This window comes from Carcharhinus amblyrhynchos, chromosome 15 (genome assembly GCF_965287045.1).
Source record: "Carcharhinus amblyrhynchos chromosome 15, sCarAmb.v2.hapA, whole genome shotgun sequence".
In the NCBI taxonomy this organism is placed as follows: Eukaryota; Metazoa; Chordata; class Chondrichthyes; order Carcharhiniformes; family Carcharhinidae; genus Carcharhinus; species Carcharhinus amblyrhynchos.
In genome coordinates, this window is record NC_137338.1 from 54,728,403 (window position 1) to 54,749,071 (window position 20,669).

General features: G+C 38.9%; 1 protein-coding gene across 10 annotated transcripts in view; it reads left to right on the forward strand.

Moving 5' to 3' along the window:
* Positions 1 to 20,669, forward strand: part of LOC145353309 (rho guanine nucleotide exchange factor TIAM1-like) — a 324,742-nt gene that overhangs the window by 292,839 nt on the left and 11,234 nt on the right. For all 10 annotated transcript variants that reach the window (XM_080203944.1, XM_080203943.1, XM_080203950.1 and 7 more), the window contains 3 exons: positions 6,504 to 6,612; positions 6,923 to 7,102; positions 20,341 to 20,459. In XM_080203944.1, coding sequence (XP_080060070.1) covers positions 6,504 to 6,612; positions 6,923 to 7,102; positions 20,341 to 20,459 — 408 coding nt within the window. The remainder of the gene's footprint in view (positions 1 to 6,503; positions 6,613 to 6,922; positions 7,103 to 20,340; positions 20,460 to 20,669) is intronic.

The window sequence follows — 20,669 nt, forward strand, 5'->3', positions numbered from 1 at the left end:
TCAATTAATCCCAATCTCCTGTTCGTTCTCATTATCCAACAATTTTTTTCTTTCAAATATTTATCCAATTCCTTTTGAAAGTTATTATTGAATTTATTACAATTACTTTTTCAGGCAGTGCTTTTCAGTTCAGAACATTAAATAAAATGTTTCCTTAAATCCATGTCCTTGGGTTACCAAAGATTCTCCTTATTTACTGTAATGAAACCATTCACAATTTTGAACAGCACCACAAAATCTCTTATTAACTATCCTGCTTGAAAGCCCACCCCAGTTCCTCTGTGTGGCTGAAGTCTCCATGTAGCTGAAGTTTTTTTAATCTCTGCCATTCGTGTAAATCCTTTTCAAGGCTTTGGCATTCATCCAAGATTCACTATTGTCCTCTAACTGGGGTCTAAATGTTCTATAATGTTTTAGCATAATGTCTTTGCTTTTGTACAATATGGGGCCCAAGACCTTACTGAGTGGAGGGTTATATGAAGACCAGAACTGACAGATTATTCCATGCAGGTCTTCACTACAGCCGTACAGTCTCTAAATGCTAACGTGCAGTGAAGGAGGGATGTGATAGTGGGTTGGAACCCAGAAGATATTTTGACACATTGTAATCTACAATTTAAACATGGAAAGCTAACTCATTTTACTACCAACTTGTATGCTTCTGGTGTGTGCCAGTGAGTGTGGTATACAGTCCCACTTGGTGGATCTCATGTCTTGAATGAATAAGAGCAGACAGTGGTAGCAGTCTGTGCCAGAAAGCACATTCCTTTCCAAGCTTTTCTCAGTTGGGCACTGGTATTGTACCCATAAGTCATGGGGAAAAGAAAGGATAAATATTGAGGGGGAACAGTAAATCTGAATGTACATGCAGGCCTTCTATGTTCACTGCTGTCAATGTCAGAAAGAATGGAGGTATCCAAAGCAAACATAAATGATGTCATGCAGTGTTTGTCTTCCTCCTTGGAATACATTGGCCAATTCAATGGACCATCAATCATAGTTGCATAGTACAAAGAAAGACCTTTTGGGCTGCGTGCATGAAGGTTTTTGTGTACGTGAGCCTGCTGATTCCTTTCATCTAGTCCATCAGTTCAACATCTATCATATGTTTATGATGCTGAATGCCTCAATAGCTCCTTGTGGCAGCAAGTCCCACGCTCTACCCATTCTCTGAGTGAAGAGGTCTTTTCTGGATTTCCTGTTGGATTTTATATGGACTATTTTGCATTTATTCTCCTTTCACTCACCTTAAAATATCTCTTCTGTATCTATCCTATCAAATCCAGGCTGTTCAATCTTTCCTGATTGTCATGGCCTCTTAGTTCTCATCTTTTTAATAACATGAAGACCAGAACTGACAGATTATTCCATGCCGGTCTTCACTACAGCTGTACAGTCTCTGAATGCTAACGTGCCTCGTGCTTTAAATTAAATAACAAATTGTTTATCATTGGCCTTATGCCAGTGATTAATACCAAGCTGCTCTCCAGTAGTGTGGCAGGAGAATGTGTGCGAGTACCCTGTGAGAGCAATGATTAATGATGATACAAGGGGCATTGAAATGTGAACACCAAAAAACTTCTATTTCTCATCTATTGTCACCCACATTTTCTCCAAATATGGTCAACACCTGATATGCTGCTTCCTCTGTGAAGGCTGAGTCTGCTGCTGCACAGGTAGAACAGTCTTTGGCAGGACCGTTATGGACTCCAAAGCCTAGAGGTTTTTGGCCAAGAGCATCTCAACAATCAGTACAGAAACCTGTGCAGCTTTGCTTGCCTGTCTGACTCAGATGAAGTGGCTTGATTGCATCTCCAAGGAGCAATAGGAAAAGGAAGAGTCCAGCTTTGTAGCTCAACGTAGACTAAAATGTTAAGTTTCTGTTCTCAGTAGAATCACGCACAATTTATTAACTTTGCACCACATCCCCTTATTGTCCATTCTTGTTTACCAGGTAGCTTGTTGATGAATGGAAAGACATGAATTGACAGGGACCAAAGGGAGAATGTGCAGTGGATGGTTACAATATTTTGCTCAATGACTTATTTCTTGTACAGTTCCAATTGTCGCTGTTGCGTAATGTTGCATCAGCGCACTACATTCACTGACCAGTATTGTAGAACCCCTTTGAATCATTCGGTGCATCCAAAAGGCATCTTGAGCATGCTAATTGTTGGGCATATAGCTGATGTTTTATCACTGGATTTCATTGGTTGGGTTCTGTATGGCTCTCATCAACCACCTTTGAAGGGAAAGTCCTTTGCCACCTCTTAGTTCTGCTTGCAGCACAATGAAAGTAGCATTGCCACTCCCTTTGAATCTGCCACACTTGCTTTAACCTGTTCTGTGTTTGCACACCAGCTAAGTTGATAAATGGAATTCCTTGCAGTTTACAAATACTGCTGTTGATCTGGTGATGATGTGGATGATGTGGACCTGGTGTTGTCAGACTTCTTACGATCTGGGGATGCACAGATTTTTGATATTTGCATGCAGTTGATGACACCCTGCATTTTTGGGAAGCCAGGCAGAGGCACAGAACTGAAAATCCATTTATTTTGACTAGTTTCATCACAGGTGAAGCTGATGTAATTGCCAGTCCTGGAAAACAATCTATCAATGACCTTCCTCAAGTATTTACATGCAGCTGACTGGAAGTGCCTGAATATGTTAATTGGAAGGACCTGGAGGCAAAATGATTGATGGGGGTTATCACTATCACAGTCGCTGGTAATGAGTGGCCACAAGGCTTAGAGAGCATGCTAATGGTCTGATGTCTGTCACTTTCTGACACATGAGTCACATCTGCCTGGATAATTGAGAACAAGACCTTGATGGAATCTTTTGTCCACTTTTAGCTGATGCACCGTTGCAGGATTTTGTTGTGATAGGCCTTAATCAATGGTAGGCCTTACTTATTGTGCCACAGGGTGCTGTAATGTAGGTTTATTGGATATGATTTAGAGATGTCACCTTCTACCTTGCCAAACCATAAACACCTGTCCCTGTAATCCATGACTGCTTATTCATCAGGAAGGGTCTTGGTTATTTTGTAGCCAGCCTCCACATCTGGAGATTATTCTGCTATTCCCCCTCTCAGTGAAGTATTGGGCCCCAAATTTTACAAAAACAAAATCATTATGCTGTGGTTCGTGGCTGCAGTTTGCCCCAGCAAACGAAGATGTATTCCATCCAGATCAGGTGAATGAGTCCTGTCAAAGATTTGAAGGAGCTCTATCTTTAATCTTATTCAACTTCTCTACTACCTTCTTTTAAAATTAGCAACATCCTCTGCTTTTAGCGAAGGCAGATGCAAAATACTCATTTAGGGCAGCAGCCATGCCTTTTACTTCTGTAAGAAGCTCTCCAGTTTTATCCTTAAATCAGCCTACTCTTCCACTGACCGCCCTTATACTATAGGAGCCGCCCTTATACTATAGGGGCCACCCTTTTACTATAGGGGCCGCCCTTTAATATGTTCCTTAAATAAAATATTGGTAGTTCTGAAAGCAAATATTTCCATTAGAAAAAACTATTGTATGGCAATGTGGTACTCTTACTGAATCTAGATAAGAATGTCATTCATTACTCATAAAACTAAAATAAAGTTATAAGGCCGCCTTTTCAGACAGTGCTTTCCAGATCACAACTCGCTGCGTTCAAAATAAATTGCCTTGTCTTGTTCCTGGCTCTTTTGCCAGTCACCTTCGACCTGCTGACTGATCCTTTGCCACTGGGTGATGTTCCTTGCTGTTGGGTGGTACGGTGGTTGGTGCTGCTGCCTCACAGTGCCAGGAGCCCCTGGTTTGATTCCTGGCTTTGGTCGCTGTCTGCGCGTTCTCCCTGTGTCTGCGTGGGTTTCCTCCGGGGGTTTGGTTTCCTCCCACACTCCAGAAGATGTGCTGGTTGGGTGGATTGGCTGTGCTGGATTCTCCCTCAGTGTACCTGAGCAGGGGCTGTGGTGTGGCGACTGGGGAATTTTCACAGTAACTTCAGTGCGATGTTAATGTAAGCCTACCTGTAAATAAACTTCAGTGTTATCACCATTCCTGATTTTGAACAAATCTCCATGCATCAGCCCGTCTTCTCCAGTCTCTCCACCAGGCTGGAGACTCTCAATCCTGGTATCATTCCGAGATATCTCCTCTGTGCCCTCCCTTAGCGACTTCTCAAATTGTGGTTCTCAGAATTGGACACAATGCTCCAACTGAGGCCTAATTGATGTTTTCCAAAGGTTTATTCCAAGTATGACTTCCTTTTGTGCCTGAATAAGAAAGGCAAGAATCCCACACTCTCCTTTAAGTCTAAGGATCTGGTAAGTTCTCCCTGACCCAATTCGCTGTTGTCTGGATAAGGAATCCTGCCCATGTTACGTTTGAAACCCCCAATCAAACTGCCGTTATACCCATGCTGGCAGCTATTTGATTGGAGTGGGCATCACAGAAAATAGGAATGGGGAGGCTATTCGGCCCTTTGAGCCTGCTGTACCATTCATCACGATCATGGATGATCATCAAATTCAATATCCTGATTCCGCTTTCCCCTCCCATATTTGCACAGGGTAGTAAGGGCGTGGAATGCCCTGCCTGCAGCAGTTGTGGACTTGCCAACTTTAAGGTCGTTCAAATGGTCATTGGATAGGTATATGGATAACATTGGAATAGTTTAGGTTAGAGGGTCATTAGATTCGTTCCACTGGTCGGCGCAACATCGAGGGCCGAAGGGCCTGTATTGCGCTGTAATGTTCTATGCTCTAAATTACAAGCTATAAGATTTAAAAAGTGGGCAGTTTAGATGATGAGGATGTCACTTTAATTTTAGCAAAATAACTGAGTTAGTCACATTGTGGCTATTCTGATATCTGTGACTTGGGAAGGGTGGTAAGTTGAAAAAGTAACAAATTTACATTTGAAATATAATCTAAATGTAGAAGAATTCCTCAAGATGCTTCACAATGGATGAAGCTTAAACAAAACTAATGACAGTACAGCAGAGGTGACCGTAGGCTTTAAAAAGTTTATTTCAGGATGAAATAAAATTTGGAAAGTGAGTGCCAGAGATTTGGGCTGAGGCAGCTTAATGTGCAGGAAAGAGAATACTGATAAAAGTCATCTGTGGGAGATCGAAAGGTACAAGAGCTGAGAATGTTACACAGTTAGAAGATACATTAGCCATGATGGGGATGACAAGGTTCGAATGCAACGTGGAACAAGTGCTAACTTGGGAACTTAGTGCAGGTGGGAATTCAGTGTCAAGGGGAAGGAGATGAGCAAGTAGGTGATTGGTTGCTGAATTTTAAGATTTTTGATTTGATTTAATTTATTATTGTCACATGTATGAGTATACAGTGAAAAGTGTTGTTTCTTGCGTGCTACACAGACAAAGCATACCGTTCATAGAGAACAGTATCTCTCTAAACAGAGGCTGTAGTTTAAATCAGTACTGACGAGATATAAATATTGCATTAAATTTATAGCTTAACTGAAGCTACTTAATTGAACTACAAAAAACATTGATTGATGTTTCTAAACTTGAAACCTCATTAGTTAAAGAAAACACAGTAAACATGACAAGACAGATGATGTGTTATAACTGAAGGTGGGAGTTGGTGGACACCAGTATGATCCACAACAACCACATCTGCAGCTCAAGGAACCTTGGCTCAGGTTTGATGAGCTGGAGCCCGAGATTCAGACACTGTGATGCATCAGAAAGTTACCTATGGACTTAGTTCCAGGAGGCAGTCACACCTACTGGGTTAGGTACTTCTGATTTGATCTGTGATCAGGAACAGAAGGGTAAGACTGCAAGTGAGGAGACAAATCAGCATGGTGAAAGTATTACAAGTTGACCTTACCCTTCAGGGTAATGCTGAAATTGTGGGTGAAAAGAGTCTCATTGCAAAGCTTAACATAGTCAGATATGACAATGAAAGATGAAATCAAGTGTGCCCCAATTTTCAGCCTTTAAGTTTGAAACAATGCCAATAGCATCTCTGCATGATGGTAGATGGTGAATAATTTGGTGGAAATTAAGTGGAAGTGTTGAGTAGCTCAGTAGTAGAGGTTATAATGATGTTGGGGAACTACAGGAGGAAAACAGTCCGATCTGAGGTTCTATCTAGAGGGGAATGTCTCAGAACAAGTGGTAGAAATGAAGCAAGATTCAGTTCATGGATGTGACATTTGAGTATGGTTATGTCAATATTCTTGGGCAGTGATGGAGTTGGAAAATAGGCTGGAGGATAGACAAGTGAGCAGAGTAGCATTTCTTGTTCAGATGACAGAATGAGAAGAATCTTAATTCAGAACAGGAATCATTGTTCTTCCAACCAGTGTATGCATGTATTGAAAGTAGAATTGCTTTGTTGAATAAATCTCGTAACCTTCAAACAAAATGCAGACTTTGTAGGATGAAGACTGACTTACAGATAACATCAGTGTTTATTGGCTGGAATTGTATTAATCAGACTGCTAATTGATCGTTGTGTGCTCCTCTTGCAGAAAGTACTGTTCTCATTGGGTGGTTCATTTCTGTACTATGCTGATCGTTTCAAGCTATACAGTGCATTCTGTGCCAGTCACACAAAGGTTCCCAAGGTCCTTGTTAAAGGTAATTGCATTACAGCTTTGTACATAATTTAGATTGCATATTATACATCATCATGAAAGCCTTATGTCCCTTACATGATGATAAGCTTTGTGCAGAAATATTAAATGGCTTTTAAGAAATGTGTAAGCATAAAATTCAGTGATTTAGTATGTAAAGAAAATTATGGTTTGAACTAAACAAAACAGGATGCTGTTGAAGATTTTACTCCTTCCTTTCTAAATATAGAATCTTTTTAACAAAATATTCATTAGTTTCTTCATTGTTTTTGTGCCAGTTTCAATTTGTTACTTTCTGTATTATTTTTGTTTAGCCAAAGTTAATCCAGCCTTTAAGGCCTTCCTTGATGCCCAAAATCCTAAACAGCAGCACTCATCAACGTTGGAGTCCTACCTGATCAAGCCTATTCAGCGTGTTTTGAAGTATCCCCTTCTGCTGAAGGAGTTGATCTCTCTTACAGACTCAGATAGTGAGGAACATTATCATCTAACTGGTAAGAATGTGCAGCTTATGTGCTTAGTCCTCATTCATTGTCCAAGTTGTTATCAACAGGGAAGATTCATTTTTGAGTACTTCATGCCTGGATACACTGCTGCATCATCAGGGAGAAATTTAGAGACCAGCACCGGCTAAAACCTGAAAGGAGTGAGAGAGATGTGACAGTGAGGGTGAGGAGGAATGAAAGGTGATTAGAAAATGATGGTGAAAGGAAGTGAAGAAACAAGAATATGCTTGTTGGTGTGGGATATTGATAAAGTTATTATTTATTGACTAATATATTGTTCAACTGCTTATGCTTTGATTTCACACTTGCTCAGGATTCTCTCACTGATGCGCAAAGATGTGCGGGTTAAGTGGATTAGCCATCTAAATTGCCCCTTAGTGTCAGGGGGACTAGCTAGGGTAAATACACGGGATTATGGGGATAGGGCCTGGGTGGGATTGTGATCGGTGCAGACTTGATGGGCTGAATGGCCTCCTTCTGCACTGTAGTATTCTCTGATTCTATGATGTATAATTTAAATCATAGCTCAGTCCTTAAGATCAAATACTGCATGGCAATCCTCAGTTAGGTACTATTCTGCATGAATGCAATAGCACTAATTTATTTTACTTATATAACAGTGAAACCAAATTCAATTCATTGAACTGGCTCTATGTAGAAAGTGCTGAAGACAAGTGAATTACTTATTAAATCCTAAGATAACAGTGAATACTTTAAAATGATTGGCTGGTGGTAGCTAGATGTCTTTGTCATTATGTTATCTAAAAAATGCATTGGTTCTTGAATGAGTCTAATGAGACTACTTTACAAAAAAATTAGTAAATTTCAGTGGAAGCCCACAATATTTTACACAGGTCAAAAAATTTCTTAATTTAGTTTTGATATTAATTTCCAGAAGAAATATTGGCCCAATTTTCCTTCTAACTTCTCTCTTCCCCCAACCCAGTTGGTAGGAGGAATTCATTCAAAGTGACGCTCACTATTGTGGTAAAAACAAAATACTGCAGATGCTGAAATCTGAATCAAAAATTGAAATTATGGAAAATTTCAGCATCTGTGGAGAGAGAATAAACCTAACTTTTCAAGTCAGGATGAACCTTCATTCTATTATGGTAATAGTAGTGGAGCTAATTTTCTATTTTTTTTCTCTTTCTTCAAATACAATTCCTTTAAATGGAAACTCAGCAAATTTCAGTTAATAGGCCTGTTTGCTTTCTGAAATTTTGTGTTAGTTTTAGTTCTACATGAATTGTGTATCTTGGATTATTGGCACGGACACATCCTGGATTTTTGTCAGTCCTACAGAATGATATAATAGCTTGTCACCAAACAACATCACGCGCATAACATTTTTCAACTATGATCTGTTTATGAGGAGATTTTATTTTGAAGAATAAATTTTATTTTCACCAAATAAATATAGACTGACATGATCGATAGGTAAATGGGATACATGGGTTTTTATGCCTCTTGTGGTTGGGGAATGGATTGTGGGAGGGACAACCTGTCTGAGTTAGACAGTGGAGATAAGAGGCTGAATGAATATTCTGGTCTTTGGTGTATTGTATTTGCTAATCGACAGGTTAATGCAGAGATTATCATCCAGAAATCAAATAGAGCCTGTGATGGGCAGATTGTGTGCACTTGTGGAAGAGAGTAGGTGTGAGGAAAACAAGAGTCAAATATTTATTGTTTGCATTATCATTATTATATACTAGGAAACAAGCTTGTATGGGTTTGACTGGTTTAATTGAATTAGAGACAGTAGACTGCAAAGCCATACATCAATAAAGGAGATGTAAAGACAAATGGTTTGAAATGATGATGAGCAGAATGCCAGGAGAGTTTGAATATGAGTTTACAGAAGGCAAATAAAAAAGTGGTTTAAAGTTGGCTGCTGTATTTCAAGAGAAACATATACAATTGAAAGATTGTAAATATCTGAGACAAAGTAATGTAAGTTTATTTTAATAATGTAGCAGCCATAAAGTGAAAAAAGAGATTGATCAATTCTGGAAAAAGGAACGTCTAAATGATTACAGAAATAATAGAGTGCAAGATAAAAGGTGCAAACAGATTTAAGGAAACGTTGAAGATTGTGTTGGTGGGGTGTGCCTTTGAAATCCCGAAGAAGACCATGTATATTGATGCCAGACCTGTGAACGTAGTTTGCTGCCAACCGATTTTTAAAATAATAAATGAAAAATATAGTTAATTTTTATCGAGTTTTTTTTTTGCTTTGATATGGAATGAGCATGAGAAAGGAATGGCATAATATATGGCTGATTGAACTCCTTAGATTTTGCTGGGTATGTGACAGTTTTTAAAACATGCTTTTGCCACATCTGTTATGTGGAGTCCATCAAAAAATATAATTTCAAAACATATTGAAACTCCAATGTTGGATTTTTGTCTGTGAAAAAAACATTGACCTTTACCTGGAATATTTTATCTGTAGATAGGGCTCTGCCATGTTAAAAGGTCACACGATGTTAGGTCACAAATGAACTGTTGCTGTAGCAACTATATCATGGCTGAACAGTTCAATTCTCAAGCTATTTGATGCCAGCATTAGTTAAATTGTTCCACAGTGATTTACATTTGACTTATCTTCCTTGGGGGAATATTTTTGTTGACAAATATGCAGTAGATTTTTAAAATGCTGTCATACTGTTCCATATGACTTGCTGAGTGCAATCTCTCAACTTTAGTAAATGCCTATATTTTGGGCCTAATCATCTCCAAAAATCTTAAATGCTTTCATGATAGACCACAGATAATGAGCAGTGTACACTTTATCCCATACCCCAGAGACATGAATAAGCCTAACAGCTTGCACCCACTCCTCAGTTAAAATAAATATAATTAAAATCAGAATCAGCTTTGTTAAATCTTGATGTTCAGACGTATTCATTTCTAACCTTGCATTTTCTTGGCTAACAATAATGTTGTTAACTAACTGACCACTTTTTCCCCTCCTATCTGTTTTGTTAAGATCATTCTTACAGGAAAACTGGCCTTGCCACAATCTCAGTGAGGTAAAAACTGACATCTGTAGTGGAGCTAGTACTTGATTTGTGCTTTGATCATGTTCTCATTCACACAGACTGCTCCAGTAGAGGAGTGATAGCTAATTAGTTGAGAGAGTTGTCAGCTAATCTTCCACACAATTTGACCTAGCTTTTGCTCCTTCCATCCCTTGATCCCTACTCCCCTCCATTTGCTCATCCTGTCCTCCCCTCATTTCTCTCCCTCACTCTCTTCCCATTCCCAATTCCCTGTCTCCCCCTCTCTTTGCTTCCCTCTTCTCTTCTTCACTTTTTCCTGCCTAGGTCCAGTTATCCCTATTCCCCTAACTGCACGTTAAAATGTCATGACCTGAATCCTGCTCTTGATCTTCACTCCCTATGTGCAATACTACAGAGATGGACCATTGTTCTGATGAAAAATCATTGACCTGACATGTTACTCTGCTTCTCTGTACAGATTCTTCCTGATCTAAGTGTTTTCAACATTTCCTTTCTTTGTAATATTTATAAATGAAATATTGCTGTTTGTTTGCTTTTATGCCTTTCAATTTGTTACACTTCTAGTGTAATCAGCAATGTACTGTAAAATTGCAACAGAAAAACAACATAGAAAATTCCTGGCACTTTCAGAGCCCTTTTGCACATGTAGCTTCCCTTGCTTGAAAAATTCAGAGAGTAAACTTGCATGGAAACCACAGAGTTGCCTTCAGGCTAGATTTCATTTAATCTGGACCCTTAATGAGGCTAAAGCACAAAACAGAAGCACAAGACAGCGTAACCGTAGCTCAGGATACCTGCCTTCCCGATGTCTAGCGAAACAAAATATATCCTGTAGTTTCATATCCATGGAATTTAAGGGAGGTGATGACCCTGTGGTATTATCACTGGGGTAGTGATCCAGAAACTCAGTTAATATCCTGGGGGCGCGGGTTTGAATCCCACCACGGCAGATGGTGGGATTTGAATTCAGAAAAAAAAATCTAGAATTAAGAATCTACCGATGACCAAGAAACTATTGTTGTCGGAAAAGCTGTTCTTCATCTGGTTCAGGAAACCTGCCATCCTTACCTGGTCTGGCCTACTTGTGACTCCAGAGCCACAGCAATGTGGTTGCCTCTCAACTGTCCTCATTGGGTAACTAGGGATGGGCAATAAATGATGGCCAGCTAGCAACATCCATTGTCCCATGAATGAATAAAAAAAAAATGACAGTATACTTGTGTCTTTATCTAAAACAAATTTAGTTTTATGACAAGTTATTATCCTGCTAAGACTGCTGGCTGGCAAGTTGAGGAAAATACCCATTTCCTTAAATTATGAAAATAACAGAATGAGGTTTTATCCCAAATGAAAATGCTTTACTTCTGCATATTTATTATCACTGTTTTTCCAACATCTGTCTTTTTTGTTTTAAGGCTAGTACAACCTATCTTACTACTATTAACATTCTGTCACAGAAATACTAAGATCAAAAACTTTTCCTCATCTGTTTTGTCTTTTACATGACTCCAATCCTATATTCTGGAGGTATGTTTAAGTTTAGAAAACTCTGGTTTGGGGCACACCTTATTGTCCCAAATTGGTGCAAAGTTGGTGTAGTCGCTGTGACGTACTTTCAAAGCCTTGTGTTGGGAAGCCCAAAACATTTTCAGATATTATTTGGATCTTATTTGCAAGTAACCAGTAAACTTCAGATGCAACTCTGCTGCTTGCTGATTTTGGGAGGGTGGGTAATATTTGACTTCTGTACTGAGCCAATGGTTTGTTGTAGCTGGGAGAGGGTCAGTGGTGAATCCTTCAGATGACCAAAAACAGGCACTGTTTTCTGTGATGTCTGAAATCCTAAACACAGTAAAAAGTCTGACAACACCAGGTTTAAGTCCAACCGATTTATTTGATAGTAAACTCACAAGCTTTCGGGGTTTGTCCCTTCGTCAGGTGAAAGGACAAAGGGAAGGGACAAACCCCGAAAGCTTGTGAGTTTACTATCAAATAAATCGGTTGGACTTAAACCTGGTGTTGTCAGACTTTTTACTGTGTTTACCCCAGTCCAATGCCAGCATTTCCACATCATGAAATCCTAAAAACATTGGCCCATGGATCAATATGACAGAGTCACGGGATGATTATTGCTATCTCGAGCCAAAACTAAGTCAGTGAGAGTTTCTTAGAAATTATACAGTCATTACAAGCTCAGAAAAGCTTTTGTCAAACTGGATATTTGTTCCCTGTTCAATGTACTTAAATAAAGCTTGTGAAAGGAATCCATGGTGATTCGCCATCAATAGAAATAAAGTTATGAGTAAGCTCTGCAGAAAGAAGAGTATGACATTGTCTTCCTGCGTGATGTTTGCACATTCTCAGAAACAATGGTCATGCCATACCAATCAATCCAGTAACATTTTCAGGATTTAATGGGAACTTGACAGATTTTCATGAATTCAGAAATGGTGAATCACTAACATTGTATTCATTTTTAACAATAACATATCAATGTAATAACCTGATTTCATGTAGTCATAATATTTTCAGTTATATAGAATATCTTCGATAAAACCTGTATATTATTGAAACATAGAATCCCTACAGTGCAGAAGGAGGCCATTCGCCGATCAAGTCTGCATCGACAACAATCCCACCCAGGCCATATTCCCATAACCCTTTGTATTTACCATGCTAATCCCTTTGACACCAAGGGTCAATTTAGAATGGCCAATCAATCTAACATGCATCATTGGACTGTGGGAGGAGCCCAGAGCACCAGGAGGAAACCCATGCAGATACAGGGAGAATGTGCAAACTCCACACAGACAGTGATCCAAGCCGGGAATTGAAACGGGTCCCTGACGCTGTGGGGCAGCTGTGCTAAGCACTGTGCTGCCCTGCTACCTATCTTCATGTTGCTACAGAAATATTGTAGTTTCTCATACTAATCTAAAGCATTAACTGAAGCAAAAAGATATATCTCTTAGTAAGTATATGAATGTTTTTATTGGTTTTCATTTATGATTTTAGAATGACCAGCCAAATATGCAGTTTCTTGGAAGATTGAACAAGTGACAACCAATTTTCTCTCCTTCTCTCCATAAGTTGATGACTAATGTGTATAGTTCCATGGTCTGCTGTGATTTTCCAGAATTTTGCACAAATGACCATTCTTCATCTCTAAATCTAGTGAATTTGGATTTTCACTGTAGTGCAATGTCTACTGGGAGGTTGAAAGGAAGGATTAGTTGATACTTTATTCATGGGACATAAGCTATGCTTGGATAGCTATGTTTATAGCCTATCCCTAGTTTTATCGAATAGACAATAGTGAACTTTGTAGTGATGCTGCTTCTCTCTTGGTGGTTAGGCTTTGAGGAGTCAGGAGGTGAACCGTTCATTGCAAAGTGGCCAATCGCAACCCTTTTTGTGTAATCAATGTTGACATGGCTGTTCCAATTCAACTTCTGGTAGGTGGCAGCCTTAAAAGTGTTGTGGGTGGTACTATTGAAAGTGCTCTTGGTGTATTTAAGGGGAAACTAGGTAAGTATACGAAGGAGTCAGAAAGTTATCCTGATAGAATTAGATCAGGAATGATGGGAGGTGGCTCAAGTGGAGCATTGATGCTGAATAGCTAATGTCTGTGCTATTTATTACGTAAGGGAAAATTACTGAGCTTCATCTTGTTTTAGATAATTATCAAGCACTTTGTGAATGTTACAAGCCACTTGACAGCCCTTGGTATTATCCAGGTTCTGCAGTAAACCACTTCATTACTGCAGGAATTGTGAATGGTAGTGAATACTGTGGAATGATGAATGATGAGTCCAAACCTGGCCTTATAATGAAGGGACAGTTATTGACGAAGCAGATGAAGACACTTGAATCGAGGATACCTCCCTGAGGCACTCAGACAGCAATGTCCTGGAGCTGTGATGATTGTTTGCAACAACCATAACCTTTTTTTTGGCTTTTGTTGGATAAGTGCCAATGTTATTGCTGTTTTTATAGACTTGACAAAGACTCAGCTTGACTCATGATCAGCAGTGGCTAAAGAGCAGGCCCTGATTTCCCAGAAAGGATATCAGTTTCAGAATTCTGGCATGCTGGATTTTCTTCCTCTGAACAACTCATGGCAATTGCCCAGAGGCAAGAACTCCATTCTCCAATGCAGTGTTGCTAGTCTTCAATAAATTGGCTATTTAGAAATTTGATTCCATCCTGTTTATTTAGATTGTGACATTGATGAAGAGCCATGTTGGTGTGATGTTAATAGTTGGTTGATTTTGTTGTTAAAGATATACACAATTGAAGGGCATTATTTGACTAAGGACTGAGAGCGCGTATAAAGAGAGGCAGCTGGGACACTAGGAGGATGGTTAAGAGCCAAAGATCTGAAATGCTGCGTCCTGACAATAAATTCACACTCAAGGGAAATATCTGTCCCTTATTTCATACTTCAAAGTCTGACTTGCATGCATTTAACATGATAGCAGAGAATCATTGTTCAAAGGTGACAATTGGAAACTTAAGAATTATTTTTCACACAGAATGTTGTAATTTGAGTAACTTCGCTGAAACCGAGTGCAAAGTGTCAGGGTATGATTTCCCACCAATGTGCTCTAAATCTGAACGTTATGGCCAAAGGTAAAAAGCAGATGTATAAACACAGGTCACATCCTTACCAAGGAGAAAATGAGGTATGGCCTTGATACTGTTGATTCATATGAGAGAATGATAAATTGGTAGGTATTTTCTGAGCAATTGGCTGTCAGTTGGTCACAGAAAAAGGTTTAGATCATTTATTAAGCTTTATGGATAAAAAATTGTAAGAGAGATGATGTGCATGTGAGGCATGGTCAGACTGTGATAAATTTAGAAATATGGATGTTTTGGGGATGACAACACATTAAAGTCACTGCAAAGAGTGGTGATTTCATTAAGAATATGAACATGATAAAGCAGTTGTCCCTGGAAAGTTAGTAAATTTGCAGTTTACCTAAACAGGATATCATTGCATCCCTTTAACAAAATCTAGTATCCCTAATCAGAATGTTAAAGAAGGAATAGAGGAATACATCATGAAAGTTAACAGTCTGTTTAAAAGATTGCAAAATTTGGAAACTCCTTGTTCAGTTCTTGCATCCAAATAATCGGATTGTGATAGTGTCGTACATGGATATTCTCCTGGCCTGAACTGGAGCTAGCCTCTCAGAAAAAGATACACTTTTGGAGCAGATGTTGGATGCTTTAAAAAAAATTCTGGGAATGCAGTCTTTGTGGCACAATTGGGACATTTGGCGGTGTCACAAAAGATGGAGGATTCAGATATCAGTGCACGCATCAATACAACAGAGGAATCACAGACAAAAATAAAAACAAAGATCTTTTTGGCAGATCTGGCAGATAACAGGAGCAGACTAATAATTAACCCAGGAATGCCCAGGGAATATTGATATTTCAGATATGATTCAAAATATCATTAAATGGTGCATTGTCTCAAATAGAGTTTTCCATAATCGCTTTAATAAACGCTATGTGAACTTATGGCACACTGGTAGCATCCCTGCCTCTAGACCAGAATTTCCGGGTTCAAGTCCAATACCAGGACTTGTTGGCCATGGAAAGAGTATTCATAACACGGTTCAGTGTGCTGATAATCAACTCAGGAATCCTTTCATTATTTGTCACTATTCCCCAAAAAGGAGAAAAGTGTGTGTGATGATATGCTTAAAAAAAACTACACTTGCATCCTGTAGAATTTTTAATCAGTGACGAGAAGAATGAGCAAATTATCGATGTAATTTTAAGATCATTTTCTTTTTTATCAAATATCTATCACCTAATGCCATTAACACTTCTTTAATATTCTGATTAAGAATACTAGATTTTGTTAAAGGGATGCAATGATATCCTGTCTAGATAAACTGCAAATTATCTGACTTTCCAGAGACAACTGCTTTATCATGTTCCATGTCAAATTTCATCTGTTCCTTTTTCATGGTTGGCTTGCTTAGCAAGATTATCTCGCTAGACACTGCATCTGTACTAATAAAGTGGCTTACTGCAGCTATTCTTGATGAAATCACCACTCTTTGCAGTGACTTTAATGTGTTGTCATCCCCAAAACTGAAGCAAGTAGAACTTCGACCCTTACTGTGGATGTGCAACCACAAATTAGTAAAAAGTATAATATATGGAAAATGTATTGGAGGACACCATCACCTATTTAAGTATCACATGAGCATGGGAAGTAGTAGCTATGGATTTAAAGATGTGGAACAAGAATAGAAATATTTTCATTTTACATTTCATAGAAACTGCAATATTTCTACAATAATGCATAACAAAGACAAAAGAATGATCGTGGATGAAATTATGAAAATGGATAGGGACCAGATTGGGGCCCTGGCTGAAAACCTGACTGACAATAGGGATTTGCGTGGAATTTGCCAATGATGAATTTACAAAGGTGTGAAAATATGAACACTACAGCTGAAAGACATTTCAGTGCTAGGTTTTGTGAAAGAAATCGTGGTGATGGATGAGGTATTCCATTAGATCTTGGCTTGCAACTTGGTTGGTCAGATAACATCTGTCCTGGCATGGGCAATCCATGCAAAGAATTAGGTTCAAATGGTTGAGAGCTGTAGTCCATATCAGTTGGTCTATGGGAAAGATCCTGAACTACCTTCTGTAATGTCTGGTCACACTTTGCGCGCTTGAATGGCCTACTTTCAGTGACAATGGCATCCATTAAGCAAAAATTCAATGAGCAGACAGTCAGAGACAAACTTTTAGTAATCTATGAAAGAGAGGATCAGGAAGAGTAGAAAGTTCCAGGTGAAGTGATAGGCAGTGATGGGGAGAAAGTAATTATCCAACAAGGGAATCAAATTATTAGGGTATGTAATCTAGAATAATCAGAATTGATTATAAACTTATGGAATCTGAGCAATCAGAAGAAAATGAAGGGACATCTGTACATCACATACTCATCTTTGATGGTTATGAGAAGGAGAATACAGTAGATCAAGGGGCTGGATAACAATAGACAATATCCTAGGGTAGGAACATTTTTCCAAAGGACAAATAACAAAAGTCAGTACTAGGGTAACATGCATACTAGAGGGTCCAGTAAATGGAGGGATTTGATCATTGTAAGGAGAGCATGAAAAGGCATCAGCAAGTTCAGACATTGGCTAAATGTTCAAGATGATGGATAAGTCAATGGACTGGCAAACTGGTGTAAAAATGTGGAAAGCTAGAAAAGACAGTGCGAGTTTCCGTTGTGGATCTGGATGCGACACTGGTTCTCGGAAAAGATACCATACTGGAACAGAATCTCTGGAAGGGAGAGATCATTAGCAGTAGTCCAGAAAGAGACAGGGTAAGCATGTGGAAGCCACAGTTTGGCCAGAACAAGGACTGCAGAACAATCAAAGAATGACCCTTGTAGTAGAAACCCTCATGATCAGGAAGTTTTGGTGATCACAAACAAATTTGAAGATAAATTGATAAGAGAGGCAAAACAAAAAGGGTTGATAGTTGGAAAGAATTTGGTGTCTACCTTGAAGTACCAGATAGGGGTGAGCCAGCTTATCATATAGGTGGATGTGAATGGAAAAAGTACTTCTTGATTGGACTAATTTAACGATCCAGTCAAGCTTCTTAACTGCTTAGTTTCTTCTTTGAATAGAAGATCATCTTTCTAATGAGGGCCTGGCACAATTTATCTGGATACAATTAACAGTTTCTAAGTGATTTATGATTACCCCTGACCTATTCTGTTTACTGTCTAACCCTATGCATTTAAGATCCCAAATATTACATCCACTGTATGGAAAAAGTACTTCTTGATTGGACATATAAAACTAAAGCAAAACTAGTGGATCAGGGCTTTGATAAGGGAATTGATTATCTAGATGTTAGAATGGACTCCTATGTGCCAGGAAAATGATCCTGAAGATTTTCTTAGCTCTCTAGCCAATTATTCATGAGAGTGCAAGTCAATTGATACAAAAGGTGAATCTTTGTAGGGTGAAGAATTTCAGAAATATATATGAAACCACCTGAAAAAGTGAGTGATATAGAAGGGAAACTGTGGAAACAATGTGTTTATGGATCAAGTGATGCATTGGTAGTCTGGTATTTCTCAGTTTGGTCTCGCTGGAAAGTAGATTGTATTCGGCTGAAAGCAGATCCTGCAGTGCTGTAGTGGAATCATAGAGAAACGAGTTGACATTCTTATGGTGTACATTAATGATTTTCTATGGGAAGGGGATCTGTGGAATTTGAGCACTTTATTATAAGCAAGATAAAAGAAGAATTTAAGATTGGATGTAATATTTGGGATTTTAAACGCATAGGTTTAGACAGTAAGCAGAATAGATCGGGGGTAACCATGAATCACTTTGAAATTGTTAATTGTATCCAGGTAAATTGTGCCAGGCCCTCATAAAAAGATGATCTTCTATCCAAAAAAACCGAGCAGTTGAGAAACTTGACTGGATAATTAACTTGGTTATGCGCTCAGACAACACCCAATGCCACTTATGATGTATGAAACTTAGTATTATGATGAAACACGCTACAATTGAGGAGTGAAAACAAAACATGAAAGAAATTAAATTCAGGGAAAGGCAAATGCAGGTTGCCAAAAAACATGAAATTAGTCCTTTTTCATGATGCTTCCCATGCCAATCTTCAGGGTGGGTATTTGACTACAACTGTGTTTATCACATTCTTGCTGAGCATAAACAGAAAATGTTGTTCCTTGGCCTGGAAAGCCAAGAAAATAAAAATAAAAATGGTTCAAATTACTGTGAAGTATTATAAGTACTGCTCGGTCAAGGGAAAATAAAAATACCTCAGTCTCTGTATATTCTTTGAATGGTATTGATGGATAGGGAAGAAGAAATAATAGCAGCTCTGCAACAAAAGACATAATTGTAAGTAGTAAAAGAATTGACATCAGAAAAAGGTTAAAGAAATTCATCAGAATTTCCTGAAATAAGCTTTCTTTAAATCTATACAAAATACCTTCTTGACTTTATAAATCCACTTATACTTTTGTTGCCGCAACTAGCCATCCTAATCACTCAGCGTTATGCAGACTAGATTATCACTTGGTGTTGTGGCAGTGATCACAGTTACAGCACAGAAGGAAGCCATTTGGCCTTTCCTGTCTGTGCCAGCTCTCTGAAGCAGCAATTCATGTTGTGCCACTCCCCACCATCCCCTCCCTTTTCTCTGTGGACCTGCACATTCTTTCTTTTCAGATAATAATCTAATTCCCTGTTAAATGCCTCAATTGAACCTGCCTCCACCACACTCTCATGCAATGGATTCCAGATCCTAACCACTTGCTGTGTGAAGAAGTTTTCCTTGATGTCGACATTGCTTATTTTACCAGTTACCTTAAATTTGTGCTCTCCTGTTCTTGATCCTTCCACCAATGGGAACAGTTTCTCTCGCTGTCTGCTATCTACAGACCCCTCATGACTTTGAATACCTCTATCGAATCTCCTCTCAACCTTTCTTTTCAAGGAAAACTGTCCCAACTTCTCCAATAATCCTCTGGTATATTTTCAGCACCCTCTCTTATGGATTTACCTACTTCCTAAAAAGTGGTATCCTGAAGTAGACACTGCAGGAGAAACTTTCCCAAAAATGGCAGTGTGTTTGTGGTGAGAAAACTGGTCATTTTGTTTCCAGATCTTACAACACTGCAAAGAAATCAAGGGCGTGTGTTTCGAATTGTCATACTGGGGGGTCAGGGCCTAAATACACCAGTAAAGTCCAGCTGCATAGAAATCGGGGCTCCAATAGTGATCAGAAATGGGATGTATTTTTAATTAATACTTTGTGTCCAAGCCTTGGATACTCTGAGTAATTGTAGTATCATACCCTGACCCAACTGAAATGGACTAATGCCGTGGTCTGGAATGGAATCTGCAGTCTCCCTGGCCTGCATACCACTCCATAGTGCCTACCTTTCCACTCAACCAAGAGGGAAATCCCTTGCATTCGTATTAGCAAATTACTTCACAAGGGACAAAGCCATCAGTGAGTCCAATTCAACTATTGTCAGCCATGAAATTTTATAAAGTGTTTGAAAATAAATGCATTGTTTCTTGTACAGCAAACATCTAAGTAAGTGCAAAATCGCTTCTTGGAACGCAGTAAAATCCTTTTTTATTTACCTTTCAGTGGCGATGAAAGCCATGAATAAAGTAGCAAGCCACATAAATGAAATGCAGAAATTACATGAAGAATATGGTGCTGTGTTTGACCAGCTGATATCTGAGCAAACTGGAGAGAAAAAAGAGGTGAGGAAAGTATTCAGTTTAACTTCCTGGAATGCGTACACACTTTTTATATAACTTCATTCCTTGCCAGTGCCCTGACTGACACAAACTAGATTATCTTCCTCACTTGCTGTTATTATGTTGAAATGATAGAGGAAAGTACCGACTGTGAGTTTCTCCACAACTTTCATCCATACTATCACAGTATGTGTTTCATTAAGCTGTTTCCTT